The sequence below is a fragment of the Stegostoma tigrinum genome, chromosome 4, assembly GCF_030684315.1.
Source record: "Stegostoma tigrinum isolate sSteTig4 chromosome 4, sSteTig4.hap1, whole genome shotgun sequence".
NCBI classification, from domain to species: Eukaryota; Metazoa; Chordata; class Chondrichthyes; order Orectolobiformes; family Stegostomatidae; genus Stegostoma; species Stegostoma tigrinum.
The window spans coordinates 131,055,202-131,077,318 of record NC_081357.1 but is presented as its reverse complement, the minus strand read 5'-3'; the positions used below and the strand labels follow the sequence as shown (position 1 = coordinate 131,077,318).

Here is a 22,117-nt window from a genome sequence, read left to right as displayed (position 1 = left end):
CAGCTTTGCGTAAAAATCCTCTATGCAAGGGATTGAGTGTTTATCCAGCTATGAGAAGTGGTTTACAGTTTGTTTAAAATATCCACAAAGACGAACACACCCATTGGTTTTCACAATGGGTCTGACCGATGTTGCCCATTGGTTTGATTCCTTCACTCTCAGCTTCCTGATTTCTGCCTCTACTTCCACCCATGAGGAAAATGGCAGTGGGTAGGCCTTACAGAACCAGGGAATTGCTTCTTAGTCAACGTGTAAGGTGGCCTTGGCTCCTCTGATAGTTCCCAAACTTTCCTGAAATACTTCCATCTATTTAATTAGGACTTCACTCAGACAGTTACTTTCTACTGGAAAGTTGTTGAGCCAGTCAAGGTGAGTCGTTTTCAACCAATTTCGCCACTTCAAGCTTAGGCCTGAGCCTAATACTACAATCAGGTGGTAGCTGAACCAGCTGTTTTTCATAAGAGACGGGAACCCAAATTGTACCCTTAACGTGTAAACGTTCTCCGGTGTAGGTTCTCAATCTCGCCGAGGGTTGGAGTCTGGTATCAATCTCCATTAGAATCGGGTGACCATTTAACTAGATGTTTACTTTGGTTCTGATTTTGGAGGTTGCTAAGCAATTTAGCCGTTCCACATCAGATATAGGTGAGCTTTCCAGGGTGTGTACTCTTCTGGATACCAGCCTATGTGTTCCCTTACTCACTTCGGGCCTAGTGGGACTCTTTGCTGTTGGCATACTGGCAGCAACTACAATGACCTGCCAACTTGAATCCTCAAGAAAATTTAAGCATTTGACCAAGACTTGGCTTTGTTTTGGGGTTTTGCTGTGGGCTGACCTGGATTCCGTCTGTTCAGGATATGTCCTGAGTGAGGCTATACAATTACCTTCACTCAAGCCCAGTCAGCCTGGCAATGGTGTCCACTTCCACCGGAATACCCTGCAACTCATGCTGCACTTGATGCATTTTCCAATGATAAAGCCAGTTGTAGTACCTGTGTGAAGTCCAGTGGGCTTCAGCTAGTAGACACTTCTGTATGGTCACACCAGTAATCCTACGCTCGTTGCCACAGAAATAACTTGACAGAGGCTGGATGCTATCACTGAGTCACCCTTTATTTACACTGGAGGGAGCAGGACCCCTGATACTCCTGTTTATATCTGTCAGCTGGGACTGTCTGACTGGGGCTGTTAACCTGGTCCAATGAGGGAACTCATATTCTATGAGATCCATCTGGCTGACTTCATTCCAATCGTTACAGCTACCAACTTCTTGAAGACACTGAGGATGGCGAGTAAATGCTGGCCTCGGGAATAACTCCTACATCCCATGTAAGTCTGTTGAATTTAGTATGTTATAGGCATATGTTGTTGAGCTCACTATATTTGAATTGTTAACTTGTATATCTGTGTTGCTGTTGTACTTGCTGGTCAGAATCTGGGTGTCATTTTTGTCTGTGGTTTGTCTTACATGCTGGCTGAATGGTATTACAAAGCCTAACAAAAACACTTGTTCAGGTGCAGCCGACAACGCTCTGAAATATACAGGTGCTCCTTGTGGTTTGTGGATGACTGAAGAGGCAATTTGTTGAAGTTATTTTATGGGTCATGCATTCTCTGCCTGAAGCTCCAAGGAAGATTCGATTTTAAAGGCTGAAGAAAATAATACACAGCATCAATATTCCAGCAGAATTTAACAGCATCCTGTCAGAATATTTTGGGAGGCGATTGGTTCTATGGGTGTGTGGCTAAACAACAGATTCTGCTCGTATCCTGCTGGAGTTGTGACCAGAGATCTGATTGAATCACCTAGAATTTTCTTCAGCTGCTGCCTCTGAGCTCTTTCAAACAGAACAAAAGTGTGAATTGTAAATATTCCGATAACTAGTGCTCATTTTTGTTGTTAACTTGGATTTTTAACCACTTCTTGTTAGCAGCTGGTTATTGTTTAACAGTTATCTAACTGTTACATCACTGTTAGTAATCTGATATCTGGATCATTTATGCCCGTATACAAGTTTATTCTTTTGAACTTCCTGCTCCTTTTTGTTCTTTTCCATCCATTGTCAGTTGCCAAAGTTGTCCCAGTTTTTTGTAACCAGCCACAAAAATCTGTGAACCTGGTCATGGGTGACGTGGGCCGTAAATTTCCTACCACATTTAGTATGTGACCATGTCAAGGCTTTGAGGGTAAGGCTTGTGTCAGGGTCTTGATCGCTGAGTTACCAGGGGTCCTCACTTGCATTCGTGAGCACTTTATCTTTCTTATACATGAGCGTCTGAAAGAACGATATCAAGCAGCCGTGACCTTTCACTTTGTTTTGTCATCTGACATTCAGTTAGCTGTGACCTACTTTTCTTGTCACATGCATCGGAGTTTGTGCAGGTCAAGAACATGGATTAAAAAGTCATAATTTACAACTAGACCTGGCATTGCTATTTTGTAAGCTATGCTTTTTTCTTGTTAGAATGAAATACCACTTAATCCACCTAATGCTAGACATTTTAAATGGTTTTAGTTATGGCTTGTGCTCAAATTTTACAAGGCAGTGGATTAAAACAATACAGCTATGTATCAAGTGGTGACAACAAAATCTTTACTTTTTATTTTGCTTATATGCTTTTATTGGTGGAACATGGTGGGTGTGATGTTGGATAGACTGGAGGGAAGGGAGCTGGCAATGAGAACAATCAGGAGGAGACATCAAAGGTTGCACATAGTTACAGTGTGGAATGTGAATGTACAGAGTCATAATTCTTGAAAGAACTACACAGTGATGAAGCAGCTTCCACATCTTATAAAGAGAATACTGAGTACAAAGTGTGGTTTGAGTTATATATCTAATTAAGTTTCAGCATAAACCCAAAAAACAAAATTAACTCTCAGATTAGATCACTTAAAAACATTCTCAAGTACCTAATTTTTAGAAAAAAATATAAATTAAACTTGTATGATTCCGTTTTTCTCCAATTTTGGTCAGTCATTGTGAAGTGAATTGCCAGCTTGTCTATGATAACGAGGTGTAGAGCTGGATGAACACAGCAGGCCAAACAGCATCAGAGGAGCAGGAAAGCTGATGTTTCAGGCCTAGACCCTTATTCAGAAAGAAGCCTAGGCCCAAAACATCACCTTCCTGCTCCTGTAATGCTGCTTGGCCTGCTGTGTTCATCCAGCTCTACACCTTGTTACCTCAGATTCTCCAGCATCTGCAGTTCCTGCTGTCTCTGCCAGCTTGTCTATGTTAATGTTAGAACCTATCAACTATATATTGGTGGAAATTGTTCCTCTTTTGTGGTTTGTTTTCTGATGATTTTGTTGGTTGCTATGTAACACATAGATGGTGATATTTTCTCTAAATGGTTAACAATCGTAACGTGATCGCTCTAAGATAATCCTATTTATAATACACGAAAAATAGAAATTGCTGGATAAACTCAGCAGGGCAAGTGGCATATGTGGAGAGAAAGCAGAGTTAAAACTTTAAGCCTTCAGAACCTGCTGAGTTTCTCAAGCAATTCCTGCTTTTTGTGCCAATTAGATCTCCAACATCTGCAGTTGTTTGTTTCAATTTAATTTGTAATGAAAAAATTAACACTAAAATTCCATCACTCTGACTCTTGGAACAATTTTAATGTTGCTGCAATCACTTCATTTTTAAAATACAGTGAATATAATACTAATTTTCTCTTCTTTTTATCGAAGTTTCATCCAGGTTGTCGCCTCAACCAGCTTCACCGCAGTCAGGCTGCCCCTCTCCTTCCATCTCACAGAATAAGATTATGTCTCCATCCCAGAAGCACAGCAAGAAAGCCCTCAAACAGGTCAGTGCCTATTCACTCCAAATTGCTTTCTGCGTCTTTGCAGTGTTTCCATAGACATCGCACACTAGAAAGGTGAAAACCCAGTTATTCCCTTGTTGCTAATGATCGGGATGTGAGTCCGTTTAATTCTTTAAGAGCTACTTATACAGGATTACAATTGGATGCATTAACTTCACCTAATCAAACACAATTAGCCCTCTTGAATTCAGCAAATTCTGTTGCTCCCAAAGGTTTCGTTTCCAATCTGATTTTTTTTGCCAGAATCAAGTAGGTAGTAAAGTGTAAGAGATAATGGGAACTGCAGATGCTGTAGAATTCAATATAACAAAGTGTGAAGCTGGATGAACACAGCAGGCCAAGCAGCATCTCAGGAGCACAAAAGCTGACGTTTTGGGCCTGGACCCTTCATCAGAGAGGGGGATGGGGTGAGGGTTCTGGAATAAATAGGGAGAGGGGGAGGCGGACCGAAGATGGAGAGAAAAGAAGATAGGTGGAGAGGAGAGATTAGGTGGGGACGTGGGGGGGGGGGGGGGGGGGGGGGTCAGTCCAGGGAAGACGGACAGGTCTAGGAGGCGGGATGAGGTGGTAGGTAGGAAATCGAGGTGCGGCTTGAGGTGGGAGGAAGGGATGGGTGAGAGGAAGAACAGGTTAGGGAGGCAGAGACAGGCTGGGCTGGTTTTGGGATGCAGTGGGGGGAGGGGAAGAACTGGGCTGGTTTTGGGATGCGGTGGGGGAAGGGGAGATTTTGAAGCTCGTGAAGTCCACATTGATACCATTGGACGACGCCGATGGAACCCCGCCCACAGCCGACAACACCATCCCCCCAGACCTCCCACTGACTGAGGACGAATGGTCAGTCCGAAGCAAGGGGCTCACCTTTGTCCCCCGACAACCACACATCAACGAATACCAGTCACGTGTGGACATAGAGCAGTTTTTCCACCATCTTCGCCTCCACGCCTACTTGTTCAACCGGGAACCCAACCCTCCCTCCACTGACCCCTTCACCTGCTTCCAACACAAGTCCTCCTCCTGGACGCCACCCTCAGGCCTCCTACCCTCCCTCCATCTCGTCATCTCCAACTGCCGTCGAGACATTAACTGCCTCAATCTCTCCACCCCTCTCACCCACCAACCTCTCCCCTGCAGAACAGGCAGCCCTCCGCTCCCTCCACTTCAACCCCAACCTCACCATCAAACCTGCAGACAAGGGTGGCGCAGTGGTAGTATGGCGCACTGACCTCTACATCGCCGAGGCCAAACGCCAACTCTCCAACACTTCCTCCTACTGTCCCCTTGATCATGACCCCATCCCCAAGCACCAAACAATCATCTCCAACACCATCCATGACCTCATCACCTCAGGGGACCTCCCACCCACATCCTCCAACCTTATTATTCCCCAACCCCGCACGGCCCGTTTCTATCTCCTTCCCAAAATCCACAAACCTGCCTGCCCTGGTCGACCCATTGTCTCAGCCTGTTCATGCCCCACCGAACTCATCTCCACCTATCTGGACTCCATTTTCTCCCCTTTGGTCCAGGAACTCCCCACCTACGTCTGTGACACCACCCACGCCCTCCACCTCCTCCAGAACTTCCAATCCCTGGCCCACAACACCTCATTTTCACCATGGATATCCAGTCCCTATACACCTGTATTCCTCATGCAGATGGCCTCAAGGCCCTCCACTTCTTCCTGTCCCGCAGGCCCGACCAATCCCCCTCCACCGACACCCTCATCCGCCTACCCGAACTCGTCCTCACCCTCAACAACTTCTATTTCGATTCCTCCCACTTCCTACAGACAAAGGGGGTGGCCATGGGCACCCACATGGGCCCAAGCTATGCCTGCCTCTTTGTAGGTTACATGAAACAGTCCCTCTTCCGCACCTACACAGGCCCCAAACTCCACCTCTTCCTCCGTTACATTGACTGTATCGGCGCCGCCTCTTGCTCTCCAGAGGAGCTTGAACAGTTCATCCACTTCACCAACACCTTCCACCACAACCTCAAGTTCACCTGGCCCATCTCCAGCACATCCCTCACCTTCCTGGACCTCTCAGTCTCCATCTCAGGCAACCAGCTTGCAATTGATGTCCATTTCAAGCTCACCGACTCCCACAGCTACCAAGAATACACCTCCTCCCACCCACCCTCCTGAAAAAATTCCATTCCCTATTCCCAATTCCTCCGCCTCTGCCGCATCTGCTCCCAGGATGAGGCATTCCACTCCCGCACATCCCAGATGTCCAAGCTCTTCAAGGACCGCAACTTGCCCCCACAGTGATCGAGAATGCCCTTGACTGCGTCTCCCGCATTTCCCGCAACACATCCCTCACACCCCGCCCCCGCCACAACCACCTCAAGAGGATCCCCCTCGTTCTCACACACCACCCCACCAACCTCCAGATACAACACATCATCCTCTGACACTTCCTCCATCTACAATCCGACCCCACCGCCCAAGGCATTCCATCCCCACCCTTGTCTGCTTTCCAGAGAGACCACTCTCTCCGTGACTCCCTTGTTCGCTCCACACTGCCCTCCAACCCCACCACACCTGGCACCTTCCCCTGCAACCGTAGGAAGTGCTACACTTGCCCCCACACCTCCTCCCTCACCGCTATCCCAGGCCCCAAGATGACATTCCATATTAAGCTTTAGATGACATGCCCATCATGGGTCTCCTGCAGTGCCACAATGATGCCACCCGAAGGTTGCAGGAACAGCAACTCATATTCCGCTTGGGAACCCTGCAGCCCAATGGTATCAATGTGGACTTCACCAGCTTCAATATCTCCCCTTCCCCCACCGCATCCCAAAACCAGCCCAGTTCATCCCCTCCCCCCACTGCATCACACAACCAGCCCAGCTCATCCCCTCCCCCCACTGCATCCTAAAACCAGTCCAACCTGTCTCTGCTTCCCTGACCTGTTCTTCCTCTCACCCATCCCTCCTCCCACCTCAAGCCGCACCACCATTTCCTACCTACTAACTCATCCCACCTCCATGACCTGTCCGTCTTCCCTGGACTGACCTATCCCCTCACTACCTCCCCACCTAGACTCTCCTCTCCACCTATCTTCTTTTCTCTCCATCTTCGGTCCACCTCCCCTTCTCTCCCTATTTATTCCAGAACCCTCTCCACATCCCCCTCTCTGATGAAGGGTCTAGGCCCGAAACGTCAGCTTTTGTGCTCCTGAGATGCTGCTTGGCCTACTGTGTTCATCCAGCTCCACACTTTATTATCTTAGGCAGTAAAGTGTCATTGCCTTTTATAAAAACAAGTTAGCTACTTAGTGATTAGCTATAAAGTTTTTGTCAAAAAAACAAATTTCCAAAAAACTGATGACTTACATTGGTACAAAGTTTTAAGTCCAAGATACTTACGTCACTTTTTTTTTGATTTTATACAATTATCTTTGAATTGAAGTAGATTGTTTAAAATAAAAACTGATATGTTGCATTAAAATAAAGTAAAATTTAATGCTTTATAGTTTTTCCAGTCAGCAGCACAGGAGGGGTTTCCACTTAATAAACTGAACAGTCAGAACGTGACTTTGACGTTACTTGGCTCACTTTTGAACCCGTGCCCCATAATTTATATCAGCCAGCCACTGAAGAAATGTTTTTGAACTGTGAAAAAGATTGAAGGTGTCAATTTCTCCATATTTACAAAACCGTAAAACCATGTCAATAAAATCATTTTAGATTTGGAAGTAAGGTTTTTCAAACTATTATTAATTATGAGCCTGAAATAGTGCTGATGCATTTGAAGTCCAGAATGCCACAATTGTTTTTTGTGTATTAATGCTATCCTTTTTGGGATTGGATAAATGTTGAAGATTTAAAGTGAAAGTAGATAATTTGTCATTCAGAGTTTTTGTGAATTTTGTTCGGAACAACTTCAGTGTCATGTAATCAGACATTGAAATTTCCAGTTTCTTATTGAAGATAGTGTGAGGGGAGAAAGGCATTGGAGTGGATGATCAGACATGATGCATTTAATATTGCGACAGGGCCAATGGGCTGAATGGCCTTTTCCTGCTTCAGTGTTCCATGTGTGTAATCCCATCATATCTTCTCGTGCTAATCTCACCAGAATTTGTGACATTATGAAAATTAAATCTGTTTCCATGGGACAGACAGGGGCAGGTGTGACAGTGGATGTTGGCTCCTTTTTATTGGCCAGTAGCTTCAGGGCCCTCTCCCCTGAAGGAAAAGTGGCTGAGAAGTCGGGTGGAAGAGATAGTAGTGGTTTCAATACTCCTAGCAGACCGTAGTCCTATCTAGCCTGTACACAAAGGGAGCCGACCTACTCCCCTTGTGATGTCTATATTTGCCGCTAATCAGAGCAGTACTGTACACCTCCGCTCGTAGATTCTTGATCTATCGGAGAATCAGAGATTCTCGGGGAAGGGCAGGAAAGTGGACCAGAAGAATATTGGATCCGCCATGATCGTATTGAATGGCAGAGCAGACTTGAGGGGCTGAATGGCCTAACCCTGTTCCTATTTCTAATGGACTTATGGTTTTAATGGGACTGCCAGCCTTCATCGATAAACTGATCTTGCATGGACTGCTGCGCGTGATTTGCCTTTTCATGTTTTTCTGAGGTTCTGGCACTTTAATGTGACCAAGGGAACTCCTGGAATCTTTGGAGACCTGAGAAAACCTTTGATGAGCTCAAATTTTACAGAGAATAGAACATGGGAAGCTAGGCGATAGGTTATCAGAATATCAAGTCTAGAAGTAAATAGGCACTGGTCAGGCTATCAGCAGCAGGTTAGCTAAGGCAGGAAGAGAGTCAAGAGGTGTTGGCACAGTGGGAAACAGTCATACAAATTAAGGGCATAACTATGTCACCCAGCCCTTCAAACTGGGACAAAGATTTAAAAGAGACCCAAGGGACAAATTTTGTCTCAGAGAGTGGCTCGTATGTAGACTGAGAGACAACAAAGTGTGGAGCTGGATGAACACAGCCAGCCAAGCAGCATCTCAGGAGCACAAAAGCTGACGTTTCGGGCCTTGGCCCTTCATCAGAAAAGGGTCTAGGTCTGAAACCTCAGCTTTGGTGCTCCTGAGATGCTGCTTGGCCGGCTGTGTTCATCCAGCTCCACACTTTGTTATCTCGGATTCTCCAGCATCTGCAGTTCCCATTATCTCTCGTATGTGGAATGAGCTGCCAGAGGAAGTGGTAGATGCAGGTACAGTTACAGCATTTAAAGGCATTTGGACAGAATAGAAAAAGCTTCAGAGGGATGTGGGCCAAACGCAGGCAGATGGGACCAGTTTCATTTGGGTAGCTTGGTCAGCATGGTCAAGTTGGACCGAAGGGTCTGATTCCATGCTTTATGACTCAATGCTTCGATTCAATACAATCAGGAAGAAGCTGATTTTAAGATAATAAAGTGTGAAGCTGGATGAACACAGCAGGCCAAGCAGCATCTCAGGAGCACAAAAGCTGATGTTTCGGGCCTCGACCGCTCATCAGAGAGGGGGATGGGGTGAGGGTTCTGGAATAAATAGGGAGAGAGGGGGAGGCAGACCGAAGATGGAGAGAAAAGAAGATAGGTGGAGAGGTAGGGAGGGGATAGGTCAGTCCAGGGAAGACGGACAGGTCGAGGAGGTGGGATGAGGTGGTAGTTCGGAAATAGAGGTGCGGCTTGGGGTGGGAGGAAGGGATGGGTGAGAGGAAGAACAGGTTAGGGAAGCAGAGACAGGCTGGGCTGGTTTTGGGATGCAGTGGGGGGAGGGGACGAGCTGGGCTGGTTTTGGGATGCAGTGTGGGGAGGGGACGAACTGGGCTGGTTTTGGGATGCGGTGGGGGAAGGGGAGATATTGAAGCTGGTGAAGTCCACATTGATACCATTGGGCTGCAGGGTTCCCAAGCGGAATATGAGTTGCTGTTCTTCCAACCTTCGGGTGGCATTCTTAGAGGCAATCTTATTGATGTGCTTATGTGGCTGTGTGTTTATCCGAGAGTCAATACTAAAGTTTACATGTCTTTTGGAAGGAGTTGGACATAGCACCTGGGGCTAAAGGGATCAAAGAATATGAAGGAAAAGCAGGAAGTTATTGAGTCAAATGGTCAGCCATGATCGCAATGAATGGCAAAGAATGGTAGAAGGACTGAATGGCCTACTCCTGCTCACATTTTCTATGTTACTGTATTGGGAATAGCCTGGTTTAACTTCAGACAGTTACCAGAGTAAGGGATGGCTAGGATTGGAGTTCATGACAAGGACCAACGGTGTTGGTCAGGAATTTCTGATGGCCAGATAGTCGTTTCTGCAGGTGTGGATGAGAGTTGAACCTTAGAACCCCATGGAATCCCAACATAACGAACTCTGAGGGAGCTGCCCAAGAAATTGATGTTTTTATTGGGCAAATCCTTTCTGCTAGTAACTCTCTGAAATTATCCATTTTCTTGGCCCATTGGCTTCCTTCTGATTTACCTTCTGGTGCTTTAGAGTGGACAAGGTCAGAAATTGCACGACACCAGGTTATAGTCTAACAGGTTTATTTGAAATCACACAAGCTTTCAGAGCCTCACTCCTCCTTCAGCTATTAGTGAGAGAGGTAGTATCAGACACCGAATTTATAAGTAAAGGCTCACACCATTCATGAGGATATACTAAACAAACACAAGATGTCCTTTCAAGTTCCTGCCCTGTGAGAACTAAACATTTTATCAGTGTAAAGAAGAGGTGATATTTTAGGTCAGACAATGAATGTTGGGTTGTTTAGAATCTGTTTGTTCTATTTTGGAGCCAGACTGGTCTTATTTCTACTTCGAAACAAAGCCTCACACCTAACATGCATTGAAGGGTCCAGACCTGAAATGTAAGCTTTCCTGCTCATCTGATGCTGCTTGGCCAGCTGTGTTCATCCAGTCCCACACCTTATTATCTCAGATTCCAGCATTTGCAGTTCCTACTATCTCTAACATGCATGTTATTTTGTTTAGAATCTGTTTGTTTTAGTTTGGAGTCAGCCTGGTCTTATTTCCACTTCTGAACAAAGCCTCACACCCAAGGTGCATTGTCTGACTTGAAAGGAATTTGGGAATTTAGATATACACATCAATCAGTTAACACCTTCTAACTGATTGAAGATTTAACTGTTTGATCAGAACATCCTCATCAGTGGTGTGACCCATGATCCTTTATTTATAAATTCTGTGTCTAATACTCACTCTCTCTCAAACACCTGAAGAAGACTGAGGCTCCGAAAGCTTGTGTGTTCAAATAACTCCATTGCACTATCTTATTTCCACCTATCTGGACTCCATTTTCTCCCCCTTGGTCCAGGAACTCCCCACCTACATCCATGACACCACCCACACCCTGCACCTCCTCTAGAACTTCCAATTCCCCACTCCCCAACACCTCATTTTTACTATGGATATCCAGTCCCTATACACCTGCATTCCCCATGCAGATGGTCTAAAAGCCCTCCGCTTCTTCCTGTCCCGCAGGCCTGATCAATCCCCCTCCACTGACACCCTCGTCCACTTATCCAAACTCGTCCCCACCCTCAACAAATTATCTTTCAATTCCTCCCACTTCCTACAGACAAAGGGGGTACCCGCATGGGCCCAAGCTATGCCTGCCTCTTTGTAGGTTACGTGGAACAGTCCCTCTTCCGTACCTACACTGGCCCTAAACCCGACCTCTTCGCCCGGTACATTGATGACTGTATCGGCGCCGCCTCTTGCTCCCGAGAGGAGCTCGAACAGTTCATCCATTTCACCAACACCTTCCACCCCAGTCTTAAGTTCACCTGGGCCATCTCTGACACCTCTCTCTCCTTCCTGTACCTCTCAGTCTCCATCTCAGGCAACCACCTAGAAACCGATATCCTTTTCAAGCCCACTGACTCCCACAGCTACCCGAAATACACTTCCTCCCACCCACTTACCTGCAAAAATGCTATCCCCCATTCCCAATTCCTTCACCTCTGATGCATCTGTTCTCAGGATGAGGCATTCCACTCCTGTACATCTCAGATGTCCTCGTTTTTCAAGGACCGCAACTTGCTCCTTGCAGTGGTCGAGAACGCCCTCAACTGTGCCTCCCACATTTCCTGCACCTCATCCCTCACACTCCACCCCCGTAAGAAGCGCCAAAAAAGAATCCCCCTAGTCCTCACATACCACCCCACCAACCTCCGGATCCAACACATCATCCTCCGACACTCTGCCATCTGCAATCTGACCCCACCACCAAAGACTTTTTTCCCTCCCCACCCTTATCTGCTTTCCAGAGGAACCACTCTCTCAGTGACTCCCTTATCCGGTCCACACCCCCCTCCAGCCCCACCACACCCAGCACTTTTCCCTGCAACCGCAGGAAGTGCTACACCTGCCCCCACACCTCCTCCCTCAACCCCATCCCAGGCCCCAAGAAGACTTTCCACATCAAGCAGATGTTCACCTGCACATCTGCCAATGTGGTATACTGAATCCGCTGTACACGGTGTGGCCTCCTCTGCGTCAGGGAAACCAAGCGGAGGCTTGGGGACCACTTTGCAGAACACCTATGCTCGGTTCGCACTAAACAACTGCATCTTCTAGTTGCGAGCTATCTCAACTCCCACTCCCATTCCTCTGATGACATGTTCATCCTGGGCCTCCTGCAGTGCCACAATGATGTCACCCAAAGGTTGCAGGAACAGCAACTCATATTCCACTTGGGAACCCTGCAGCCCAATGGTATCAATGTGGATTTCACAAGCTTCAAAATCTACCCTCCCTCTATCACATCTCAAAACCAGCCCAACTCGTCCCTGCCTCCCTAACCTGTCCTTCTGCCCACCTATCTCCTCCTCCCACCTCAAGCCCCAATCCCATCTCCTACCTACTAGCCTCATCCCGCCCCCTTGACCTGTCCGTCCTTGGACTGACCTATCTCCTCCCTACCTCCCCACCTACACTCATCTTTACTGGCTCCATCCCTGCCTCTTTGACTGGTCTGTCTCCTCTCCACCTATCTTCTCCTCTATCCATCTTCTATCCGGCTCCCCCTGTCTCCCTTTTTATTTCAGAACCTCCTTCCCCACCCCCCATTTCTGAACAAGGGTGTAGGCCCAAAACATCGGCTGTCTTGCTCCTCTGATGCTGCTTGGCCTGCTGTGTTCATCCAGCTCTACACCTTGTTATCTCCCATTGGACTCTAACCTGGTGTTGAGTGATTTCTGACCTTGTCCATCCCAGTCCAACACCGGCACCTCCACATCGCAATTAGAATCAGCACTCTCCCCTGTAAAATTCAGCCAAATGAATGATAGGTAGGCTTGTCTACTCTCCAAAATCTTTGAGTGGAAATTATTATGGTAGTAAGGTACAATAATCCAATGAATATCATGATTTTTCTGTTTTTGTAAGACTGCAATAACCAGGTGAAGATGAGTGATTTGGCTCCCCTCTTTTCATTGCCCTGATAGTCAGTAACAACAAATATTTATCTCCTTTTAGCACATAGCTATCACAGTTCCAGTAAAGATCAAAACAAAGGGGCCGGTAATAAGTGGCTGATACTTAACAAAAAATCATCCGAGTGTAATTTTCAACGAGTTTCATGTGGGGGCTTCACTCTGCAAGTTCTTGCCAGTTTTCTTGTGCTGCAATGCTATCTCATTACTATGCACCATGAGTACGGGGGGGGGGGAAAGTAATCACTTGAATTAAGATTCTATGGGACAGCTACAAAAGAACAGCATCACACTGCAATACAGAACCTTTGTAGACCCACATTTTTAAAGAGTTCAAAGCTGCCCAGTAAAACTGGAATGTATAACTGAACATGGATCAGCAGCTGCATTGAAGTTCTGCCAGAATTTAAGCTATTTAAATAAATGATATATTTTCCAATTTTTCAAATTAAATCAGAACACAGAGATTTGAGTTAATGTCACAGTGGAAACAGTAAATTCATTAGGCAGATGTTGAGGCAAAAGTATGGAATGTGATTTCACCAAAGCTACAGGAGCTGAAAGTCATATACAACTGGTCATTGTCTCTGTCCCCATTAAATCCTTCCAAAAGGCTCTTGTAGGCACATGCAAAGAATATTTCATTGATGCACAATCACATAACGGACGCAAGTTAACAGCCCTGTTATGTGTCAACAGCATCTGCAAGCACTTGACTCTATAACTCGATATAGCACTTGGGGCGAATGGGATCAAGGGTTATGGAGAGAAAGCAGGATGACACTATTGAGTTGGATGATCAGCTATAATTGTGAAGAATGGTGGAGCGGGCTCGAAGGGCTGAATGGCCATCTCTTGCTCCTATCTTCTATGTTTCTAAATGTAGCACTGCAGTCCTGAAGCAAACTAAACATAAGCATGAGATCAAGCTCCATCAGCACACAATAAAAGTAAGGAAATATGGTCCTCTTTTCAACAATCAAAGATTTTAAATCAAACCAATTTCTTCAGATCAATTGATCTGTCAAACAGCATTAGACCTGATCAAACGAGAACAAAATACAGAAGACACTTGCACTACAAGACAAAGGTAATTTACAAAGGTACCTCAGTTCTTTTAACCTTTTGTCCCGATTAAATTCTGAATTTTGCAACCAAATTCCACCCTCTTGGAGGCCTCATCCACAAAATGACACCACTCATGTGACATGGTGACTGTCAGTATAGTTTTCAATTTCTCAAAAGCTCTTTTTATTTCATAAGGTGGGTTTTTAAATATCAGGATCTCTTTGGGCTCACTGCATTGGAATACAGTGCTTATTACAGAATGGCAAGCAATCATGTTTGGTCCTAAAATCCTGGTTAGCTTTTGCTTTAGAGAATACTATTCCACACATACCCATTTTAAATATTTCAATGTTCATAGCGAACACAAACTGTTCGAAATGATCTGTCACAAATGCACCTTGACAACTCCAACAACTCTTTGTGAAGATCCAAGGGTATCATGTAGAAAAACAGCATCAACTAGATTCCCAAGTCACTATTTCCAGAGCTCTCAACTGACTTCCAAATCTGACTGTGAACAAAGATATTCCTTTGGGCCTATAAATAGAAATAATTGAGTTAAGTTAGAAAGTAATCTCCGTGTTGATCTGATCCATTTTGGTCACAACCGAGCAGAGCAGAGCAGAGTTAGTGACTGTGCTGAAATGTGAACCCAAAGCCCTTCAAGAACTCTGCTGGCCAATGCCCAGAGGTGGACTGGTATTTTGACAGCACTGACCCCATCCTTTTATTTCAAAATGTTCTTACTGACTGTTTCAATTCTCCCTTCACCACACACAGGATTCCAAGCCCTTCACACTTCTCGCCCGCTTTTCTCCCTTAGATTCCTCTTCTGCTCCTGCTAGTACTTAACACCTTCCTTTCAACCCCTACCACTACCTTTGGCTTTCCAATTTAGAACCAGCATGCAAACTGCCCAGTCTTCTGCAGTCCGTCCTTGTGCCAGAGGGTTCAACAATTCAAACCCTGACCTCAGACACAACTGTACAAAACCGCTGCTTCATGCATAACTCCTTTAACCGAATGCAGACCAGTTGGCACCAGATTCTCGTGCACTATTGCCTCCATCTTTCAACGGAGGATGGATAAGCAGCAAGAATTTCCACCTCTATCTGGCAGTAGGCTCTTCTGTCAAATGCACTGTTTGTACATGTGATGGGAAAAGATTTGGCCTCTCTTGTAAATATAATGCACCATTGAGTGTTCACGTATCTAAATGTATTACAAATACAAACTTACCTCAGACAGCATGAAGCCTAACATACCACAGCACCCCATGACTGAACTCAGCCATCACCATATGCCATGGGGAAACTGAAACCTAGGCAGGAGGATGAGTTCAAGACTAGGAGGCACTCTTTTAAGGTGAGAGGAGAACGGTTTAAAAAGGACATGAGGGAAATATTTTTACACAGAGCGTCGTTCATGTATCGAATGAATTGCCAGAAAAAGTGGTAGATGCGACCACAGTTACAACATTTAAAAGACATCTGGGTAAGTGCGTGACTAGGAAAGGTTTGGAAGGATATGGGTCTAATGCAGACTAGTTTAGTTTGGGAATACAGTTGGTGTAGACTAGTTGGACCAAAGGCTCTGTTTCCATTCTGTATGATGCTATGACTCTATGAAATCTTGGGTCCTCCAGACTTACTAACCTCACTCCATAAAATCCACCCACTTTTTGGGGAATTGACTCACCTCTGTAGAAGCACTTTGTTCAACTGCAGAAGGGAACCTCTGTCTATTATTTACCTTGCGTGTTGCATGATCTGACAACAATTTTGATGTTATCGTAGGAAACCAAAAAGCACTTAGGGAACTCTTCTTCACCTCACAAGTTAACAGAAATTCACAAAACCTGGGGAACAGAAAAGTGGATTGGGGCAGTACAAAGTAATTTCAGAGTATGTCAATATGTCTGCTTCCAAAATATCAGAGACAATAGGAACTGCAGATGCTGGAGAATCCAAGATAACAAAGTGTAGAGCTGGATGAACACAGCAGGCCAAGCAGCATCTCAGGAGCACAAAAGCTGACGTTTTGGGACTAGACCCTTTTCCGATGAAGGGCCTAGGCCCGAAACGTCAGCTTTTGTGCTCCTAAGATGCTGCTTGGCCTGCTGTGTTCATCCAGCTCCACACTGTGCTATCTCTGCTTCCAGATTATGTTGTAGGAGGTGTTTGTAGATAATAACAGTATCACAAAATCATATTTGTCATTTCAATTACGTAGAATTCTAATCAAAAGTGCACCCTAATAAATTATGCACCTGCATTTTGGGAATTACTGAATCACAACTCTGTTCTATCAGAATTTTTTGAGATCTTACCTGAAAAGAGTATAGAGCCGCAAAAGCAAAAATCTCTGTTTTATTTATTCAGTCGTGGGATCTGGGTTTGTGCCAAACGTGTGTCATTAGTAATGATGATACAATAGTACCTTACGACAATTTACTATCCCCGTGTCCTGTTTATTTCTTTGTTCTGTTTATTACTTCAAAGGGATCTTTTAAACAAAATCTCTTGAGGTTATTTGAATCTCTTGGGCAAATCTGTTACAATCTGATATATTGGAGTCTCAGATGGGGGAGAATCAGCTGGTAGGTTTAAGTGTTTTTTCTGTGTACTTGTTCCTATTAATAGACTTTTCTGAATTGACTACAGAGAACATTTTTCCAACCCACAGGCCCTGAAACAGCAGCAACAGAGAAAGCAGTGTCGGCCTGGCCTACCAGTGTCCTCCAACCCAAGGCTGTTACTGAAGTCTGTCAAAGCTACTGACCAGACAGTTTCCAAGACTGGTATGCTTTAGCAGTTATTTCCCAAAGATGAAAAATAATATTGTGGGTATTTTGTTTTTGAATATGTCAGTTTTCTCCCAGTTGTTTTCGGTGTATCTGTGAAAAGATGCCACATTGAAATATATTACAATGATAGTTGGTTTAAACTAAGTGCTCTCTGAATAGTGGGATGTAAGGTGATGTGAGTACAGAATAACAATGATGTTTTAGTGAATAGATGTAGTTACAGTCTAAGCAGTTCATGTGCTGATGCAATTACAGTCTGCAAGGAATGGTGTACAGTGTACAGGATCTAAACAGTGTTTTAAACAACAGAATATCATTGCAAAGATGAAAATCATATTGCTAACCATTATTAACAAGCCATGATAAACTCCTGATTTGTACAACATTGCATCCAATAGAAGGAGGTTATTCACACATGATATTTGAACAATATCAAATTAAAAGTCTATAATGGTGGAAACATACAGACATTCCAAAGAGTTATCTAGGAATAATTAATTACCAAATCAGTTTTTAAAAGTCAATGAATAAACAAATTGATGTTTCCAAAGCTTCACATAATTTGAATAGTTTAAGGTGTGAAGTTCGTGATTTGGAAACGATGCGAATTAAATTGCCTCCAGAATGTGTTTTTAAAGGACAGAACAGGAGGAGTAAATATCCTGCCTTTGCAATTGGTGCACGTGCTGTTAATGAATTGTAAAGTCCCCAGCGAGTGACTTTCAGTCTATTAAAATTAATGAATGGAAAGTTGTGAATTTGGGCGAAGATCCCAGTGTGTGGCAGCAGTACTGAGACATAAAGTGTCCCTGTACAGTGATCCTGTAAATGGTTCTCAGCTTGATCATACAATCATGTGATGCAGTGCAGAAGAAAGCCAGTTGGGCCCATTTATGTGCTGCTACTGCTTTGTGAAAGCTGTGCCATTAGTGCCCACTCTTCAGTTTCACACCGTAGCTTACAGTTGTTTCAGCTTCAGGGATTTAATCAGTTCTCTTTCAACTTTCTGCCACTCCCATTCTTCCAGATTTTATATTCCAGATCATAATAGGTAGAATTGGTATTGATATAATGCAGTGACTGGAATAAAATATCCCAAGGTTTGTCACGGGAGTGTTATGAAACAAGATTTAATACTGAGCCACATGCCATTTTATGGCAGAGAGCCAAAGAAGTAGGACATTTTAGGGAATGTCCTAAAGACTGAAGCAGAGGTGGAGAGATCCAGGGAATTCATTTGATAACCTCAACAGCTAAAGGCATTGCTGTCAGTAGTGAAGTAATTAAACCACAGATACTCAAGAAGCGGAATTGGAAGGATATGGAATTCCTAAACGGTTATAATGTTAAAAGGATGATTACTGAAATCGGAAGAGGTGTGAATTTTAAAATCAAGGCATTGCTTCTTCTGGAGTACCACATACAGTTCTGGTCACCCTGCTATAGGAATGATATCATTAAACTGGAGAGGATTTAGAAAAGATTTACCAGGATGTTGCCAAGAATGGAGGGTTTAAGATTTAAAAATAGACTGGATAGGCTGGGACTGTTTTCACTGGAGCGGAGGAGGTTGGGAGGTGACCTTATTGAGGTTTATAAAATCATGTGGGGTATAGATAAGTTGAAAAGCAGGTGTGTTTTCTGTTGTTTTCTATAGCATGGGGGATTTCAAAACTGGGTGCGGGGGACAGTGGCATATTTTTAAAATGAGAGGAGAAAGATTTTAAAAAGGACATGAGGGTCAACTTTTTTACACAGAGTGGTTTGTGTGTGGACCAAATTGCCAGAGGAAGTGATGGATGCAGGTACAGTTAGAATGTTTAAAAGACATTTGGATAAGTACATGAACAGGAAAGTTATGGCCCAAATGCAGACAAGCGGGACTAGTTTAGTTTTCGAACATGGTCAGTGTGTTGGTTGCAGCATCTGTTTTCCAAATTGTGTGACTCTATGCTTAACCAGGGGGAACTGGGGTAATGGATGAATAAGGTCTGGGTGCATTTTAGGACACAGAATGAATGCGGGTTTCAGCAGCAGTTAGGTTGACGCAGAGAAGAGGTAGATGCTGTTACAGAGATGTAAATAGACAGCCTAAAAGGTGCATTGGATATGTTTCTCCTCTTGTTCAAACATGGAACACAAGTTTTAGCTTAGTTTGTTCTCTGACAGTTTTCAGAGATCAGAATGGAGCCAATGAAAGAGAATGGTGTTTGTGATGGGGACCAAAGATACCAGCTTGGATCTTCCTATACTGAAGGACCATGCTGCTCTTCCAGTACTGGCTATCAGACAAATGGTGTGAGCACAGAAACTTTGTTTTTGGATAGTTGCCTGAGAGACAGATAGAGATGAGAAATGGGACAGATCCAAGGATAGAGTCTTGTTAGATGCCAGAAGGGAGCTGCAAGAGAAATCCTTGCAGGTAATTCACTGACTACATCTGGACAGGTAGAAATGAAATAAAACAGAATGATAGAAATATTGTAGGCCTGGTAATGTCAGGTGTAGGTGTTTGTCTCACTTTAAAACATGTACCTTGTATGAAATCTTTATATTCTCTTTATTCACAGGCAAGTTCCCACAGAACAGGTGAATAGCTAATATTGTTCCTCTGTTTAAGAAGGCCAGCAGAGATAATCTGGGAAATTAGTCGGTGGGTCTTACATCAGTGGTAGGGAAATTTTTGGAAAGATCCTTAGGGATTGGTTTATTCACATTTGGAAAAGTGTGGACCTATTGGCAATAGGCAGCATGGTTTTGTGTAGGCAAGGTCATGCCTCACAAACTTGATTGAGATTTTTAAGGAAGTGACAAGGATGATTAATGAGGGCAGGGTGGTAGGTGTTGTCTCTTGGGACTTTAGCAAGGCCTTTGACATGATCAGTCATAGCAGGCCAAAATTATATATAATCCACAGTGAGCTGGTAAGGTGGGTCTGGAATTGGCTTAGTCATGGGAGACAGAGTAGTGATGGTAGGATGTTTTTCTGACTGGAGATCTATGATCAGTGGTGTTTTCTAGGGTTCAGTGCTGGGACCCTCGTTTTTAAAACATATTACTGATTTGAAGGAGAAGGTAGGTGGTCTGATCAGTAAGTTTCCAGACAACACGAAGGTTGGGGAACTATAGATAGTGAGGATGATTGCCAGATGATACAGCAGGATATAGGTAGGCTGGAGACTTGGGTGAAGAAATGGCTGATAGAGTTTATTCCAAACAAATATGAGGCGATGCATTTTGGAAATTCTAATGTAAGAGGGAAGTCTAATGAATAGCAGAACCAGTAGAATCGTTAACATAGAGGTGTGCAGGCCCACAGTTCCCTGAAAGTGGTAACGGAAGTGGATAAGGTTGTTAAGAAGGCATATGACATGATTGCCTTGACTGGTCAGGGCATAGAGTATAAAAAATTGGCAAGTCTTTGTTGCAGCTGTATAGAGCTTCAGTGAGGCCACATTTGGAATGTTGTGTAAAGTTCTGGTCACCACACTGCCAAAAGGGTGAGGAGGATTTGGAGAGAGGTTGGAAATGGTTTATCACGATGTTGCCTGAATTGGACAAACTTGATTTGTTTTCGCTTGAAACTCAAAGGATGAAGGGCACCCTGATAGAAGATTACCAAATTGTGAGCAGCATGGATAGAATGGATATTTGGAGCCATTTTCCTGGGGTAGAAATGTCATTACTATGTTACATAAGTTAGAGATGAAGTGGGGTAAATTTAAAGGAGATGTGAGAAGCAAGTTTCTTATACAGAGGGTGGTATGTGCCTGGAATGCACTGCTAGAGATGGTGGAACCAGACAAAATATTTTGGAGACATCTTGACAAATACACAAATAGGCTGTAAATAGAGGGATATGGACCGCTTAGAGGCAAAAGGTATTTAGTTTTGCAAAGTTATTATGCATTGGCACAGGTTTGGTGGGCCAAAAGGCTCATTCCTGTGCTGTAGTGCTCCTTGTTCCTTGTTCTTTGATTTAGAACTGCTGTTAAATGTTGAATAAATCTGTACCAACGTAACAATAAAAGAACCATATTTAATAATGAGTTCAGTGACCGTATAGCTATAAGCAGTGTATAAATGTTTTTCACTGCTGTTTGTTCATATTATTTACATTAGCAACTGGTTATGAAATATATAAAATGAATTGCTGTCCCATTTTGAATGTGGATTGTACATTATTCCTGAGAAACACAAAATAAAAATTCAGCTCATCAAGCTGGTTCCACCATTACATATGAACATGTATCCTGTTCCTGTTTTATCCCCAAACCCTTTGACCCCTTTAGTCCTAAGAACTACATCTAACAACTGTTTGAAAATAGTCAACATCTTGGCCTCAACTGCTTGGTGAATTCCACAGGCTGCCCATTTTCTGTCACTCGTTATCTCAGTCCTAAATGGCTGACTGCATATCCTTGGACTGTGACACAGGTTCTAAATTCCCTGAGCATTGGGAACACTCTTCCTGTATGTACCCTGTCTAGTCCTGTTAGAATTTTATAGGTTTCTATGAAACTCACCCTTCACTCTTCTAAACTCCAGTGAATACAGTCCTAACTGATATAGTCTCTCTTCATACATCAGTCCTGCTGTCCCAGAATCAATCTGGTAAGCATTCAGTGCACTCCCCTCCATTGCTAGAACATCTGTTTTCAGAGAAGGTGACCAAAACTGCACACATTTCTCCAGGTTTAATCTCACCAAGGCCCCCTACAATTGCAGCAAGACATCCCTGCTCCTGTCTCAAATCTACTTGCTATGAAGGTCAACATAGCATTTGACTTCTCCTCTGCCTGCTGCCACTGGATGTCTACTTTCACTGCGTCATATATGAGGGACACAGAGGTCTTGTTGCACCTTCCCCTTTCCCAACCTATCACCATTCAGATAATAACTTGTCTTCCTGTTCCTGCTAGCAAAGTGGATAACCTCGCACTACCTATATTATGCTTTAATACCATGCTTTTGTCACTCAACTT

The 22,117-nt window shown here is 44.1% G+C and overlaps 1 protein-coding gene across 12 annotated transcripts in view; it reads left to right on the top strand.

The window, feature by feature from the left end:
• Window positions 1-22,117, top strand: part of LOC125452495 (putative Polycomb group protein ASXL2) — a 277,746-nt gene that overhangs the window by 204,935 nt on the left and 50,694 nt on the right. For all 12 annotated transcript variants that reach the window (XM_059645678.1, XM_048531001.2, XM_048530997.2 and 9 more), the window contains 2 exons: window positions 3,702-3,820; window positions 17,012-17,126. In XM_059645678.1, coding sequence (XP_059501661.1) covers window positions 3,779-3,820; window positions 17,012-17,126 — 157 coding nt within the window. In that variant the 5' untranslated portion in view covers window positions 3,702-3,778. The remainder of the gene's footprint in view (window positions 1-3,701; window positions 3,821-17,011; window positions 17,127-22,117) is intronic.